At 63.5% G+C, this 2,329-nt stretch overlaps 1 protein-coding gene across 1 annotated transcript in view; it reads right to left on the reverse strand.

Annotated features, from left to right (window-relative positions):
* EMIHUDRAFT_252882 (hypothetical protein) overlaps positions 1–716 on the reverse strand; it is a gene marked incomplete at both ends in the record, with an annotated part of 2,455 nt that extends 1,739 nt beyond the window's left edge. The window contains one exon of the mRNA XM_005786881.1: positions 437–716. Within this exon, the coding sequence (XP_005786938.1) occupies positions 437–716 (280 nt within the window). The remainder of the gene's footprint in view (positions 1–436) is intronic.
* Between the last annotated feature and the right edge of the window lie 1,613 nt (positions 717–2,329).

Consider the following 2,329-nt stretch of genomic DNA (forward strand, 5'->3'; position numbering starts at 1 on the left):
TGTGTCTCGCACGAGAGCTCGTAGGCGAGGTACGGGACGGGGTCGCCTGTAGGGAGGTTCCGTGAAGCTTCGCCGAAGGTTCAGCTCGTGGGCGAGGTACGGGACGGGGTCGCCTGTAGGGAGGTTCCGTGAAGCTTCGCCGAAGGTTCAGCTCGTGGGCGAGGTACGGGACGGGGTCGCCCAGTTCGGGCATCTGCTGACGCAGCTTGTGGGCCCGCTGGTGCACCTGGAGCGGTTAGGGTTAGGGTTAGGGTTAGGGTTAGGGTTAGGGTTAGCTTGTGGGCCCGCTGGTGCACCTGGAGCGGTTAGGGTTAGGGTTAGGGTTAGGGTTAGGGTTAGGGTTAGCTTGTGGGCCCGATGGTGCACCTGGAGCAGGTAGGTAGGTAGGTAGGTAGGTAGGTAGGTAGGTAGGTAGCTTGTGGGCCCGCTGGTGCACCTGGAGCGGGGCACGGCAACCTCTCACGCCACGCCACGCGGAGCAGCGTGCGCGCTCGCCGGCGCGCCTCCATCAGAAACTCGTGCAGATGCACGCGGCGCACCCACGCCTCCGAAGCCCCCTCGGGAGGGAGGATCGACGGCGCGAGGAAGCGGTCCATGAGAATCGACTTTCCACACCCAGAGCTACCGTGCATGTATATGCCTTTGGGCGCCGCAACGCCGCTCGCTAGGTCCGGCTCGCCGTCGTTGCTGCTGCCGCCGCCGCCCACCATCGACATCAGGCGCGACCACAGCCCGCCCTTGCCGCTCCCCGGGGACTCGTTCTTCACCCCCGTGTAAAAGCTGCCGCCGCCGGTCGGCTCGCCGTAGGCGTCGACGGTGGGACCCTTCCACTCGCTCTCCTTTGGCGGCGGAGGCGGCAGCGGCGGCGGCGGCGGTCTGCGAGCAGGCGGGTGGGTGACGCAGACGCGACGGCGGTGGCAGTGAGTGGCCTTGGCGAGCGCACTTCCACGCGAGCATATCTCGGTGCAGCCTGTCCAGGCGCTCGATCGCTTTCAGCTGGGCAGCGTCCTGGAGCACGCGAGGTCAATGTGCACGCGGTGAGCTTCGGCAGCGGGCGGGGAGCAGCGGGGAGCAGCGCGGCGAGCACGCCTCAACCAGGTCGCCGGCGGCCACCGCCGCATCGTAAGCGGCGCGCGGGCTGGCGACAGAGCAAAGGCACCGCGACTCTCGGGACGGCAGGAGCCGGCTGGCCGTGAAGAGTGCTCTTCGGCTACGCTGCATGCGGCGGAGATCGCTTTGGCCACGCCGGTTGTTGGCGGCGATCGATGGCGGTGTCGGCACCCTAGTCGGCCGGACTCGGGTACCCAAAAAAGAATTTTGAGTTGATCGTGGGCGCGGGACAGGGCGGCTCGCGCAGCGCGCGCGCGATCGAGCGAGGGAGCGAGCGAGCGAGCGAGCGAGCGAGCGAGCACACACACACACACACACACACACACACACACACACACACACACACACACACACACACACACACACACACATGTTGTACACATGCACAGACACACAGCCCCTTCCCCTTCCTCAAGGGCGAGGACACGCGCAGGGGTCGCACTTCTAGCGAGGCCCACAGAGTGGGAGACTCCTATCACCGCCACTGCCACCCACGTGTCAGTCTGCCTGTGGTAGAAGAGACTGCCGGTGAGACGTCGGAGGAAGGTCGCTAGTCGAGAGAGATCGCCAGTGGATAGGGAGTCCACCGTGCTGCGAGCCTGTCGCTGTCCCTTGTCAGGAGCAGGAGAACTAGGAGAGCGCAACCAGTAGGAGGCCCGCGCTTGCCCCCGTGCCGCCGGGTGCAACCTGTCCTATACGAGAGATGGGATTCCTGTCGTGAGGGTGAACCCCCTGCCCAGCCCCCCTCCGTGTCGCGATGCGCTCCCCGCTCCCGTTCCCCTGTGTCCCTGATCGTCCTACAAGATCCTGCTTGTGCAGGTGGGGACCCTGTCCTTCTCCCACCCCTCGTTTGGCGTGTCCGTTGTATTTATTTTATTTATACTGGCGCGCACTGGCACTAACACAGGTGCACCACCAAAAAGAATTTTAGAACCACGCGCCAGTCCCGTGGCCGTGCCCAGTGTCGTGCCAAAAAGAATTTTTGGCGCGACCCTGGGCACGGGACTGGCAGCCCGCATCCTCCCAGCTCCCACGAACGGATATATGCGAGAGTCGAGACAGAGCACTCAAAAATAAAAACACAAAGAGAGTTGTGTGTATTCCGCAATTTGGCGCGCAATCTAAAAAAATCCAACAGGAACATTGTGTCTAACAACAAGAGAGAGAGCGCTTCGCATCCAAAAAGAGTGCGGATATACTCGATCAACCCGCCTCACCA

The sequence above is a fragment of the Emiliania huxleyi genome (assembly GCF_000372725.1).
Source record: "Emiliania huxleyi CCMP1516 chromosome Unknown EMIHUscaffold_1484, whole genome shotgun sequence".
Taxonomy (NCBI): Eukaryota; Haptophyta; order Isochrysidales; family Noelaerhabdaceae; genus Emiliania; species Emiliania huxleyi.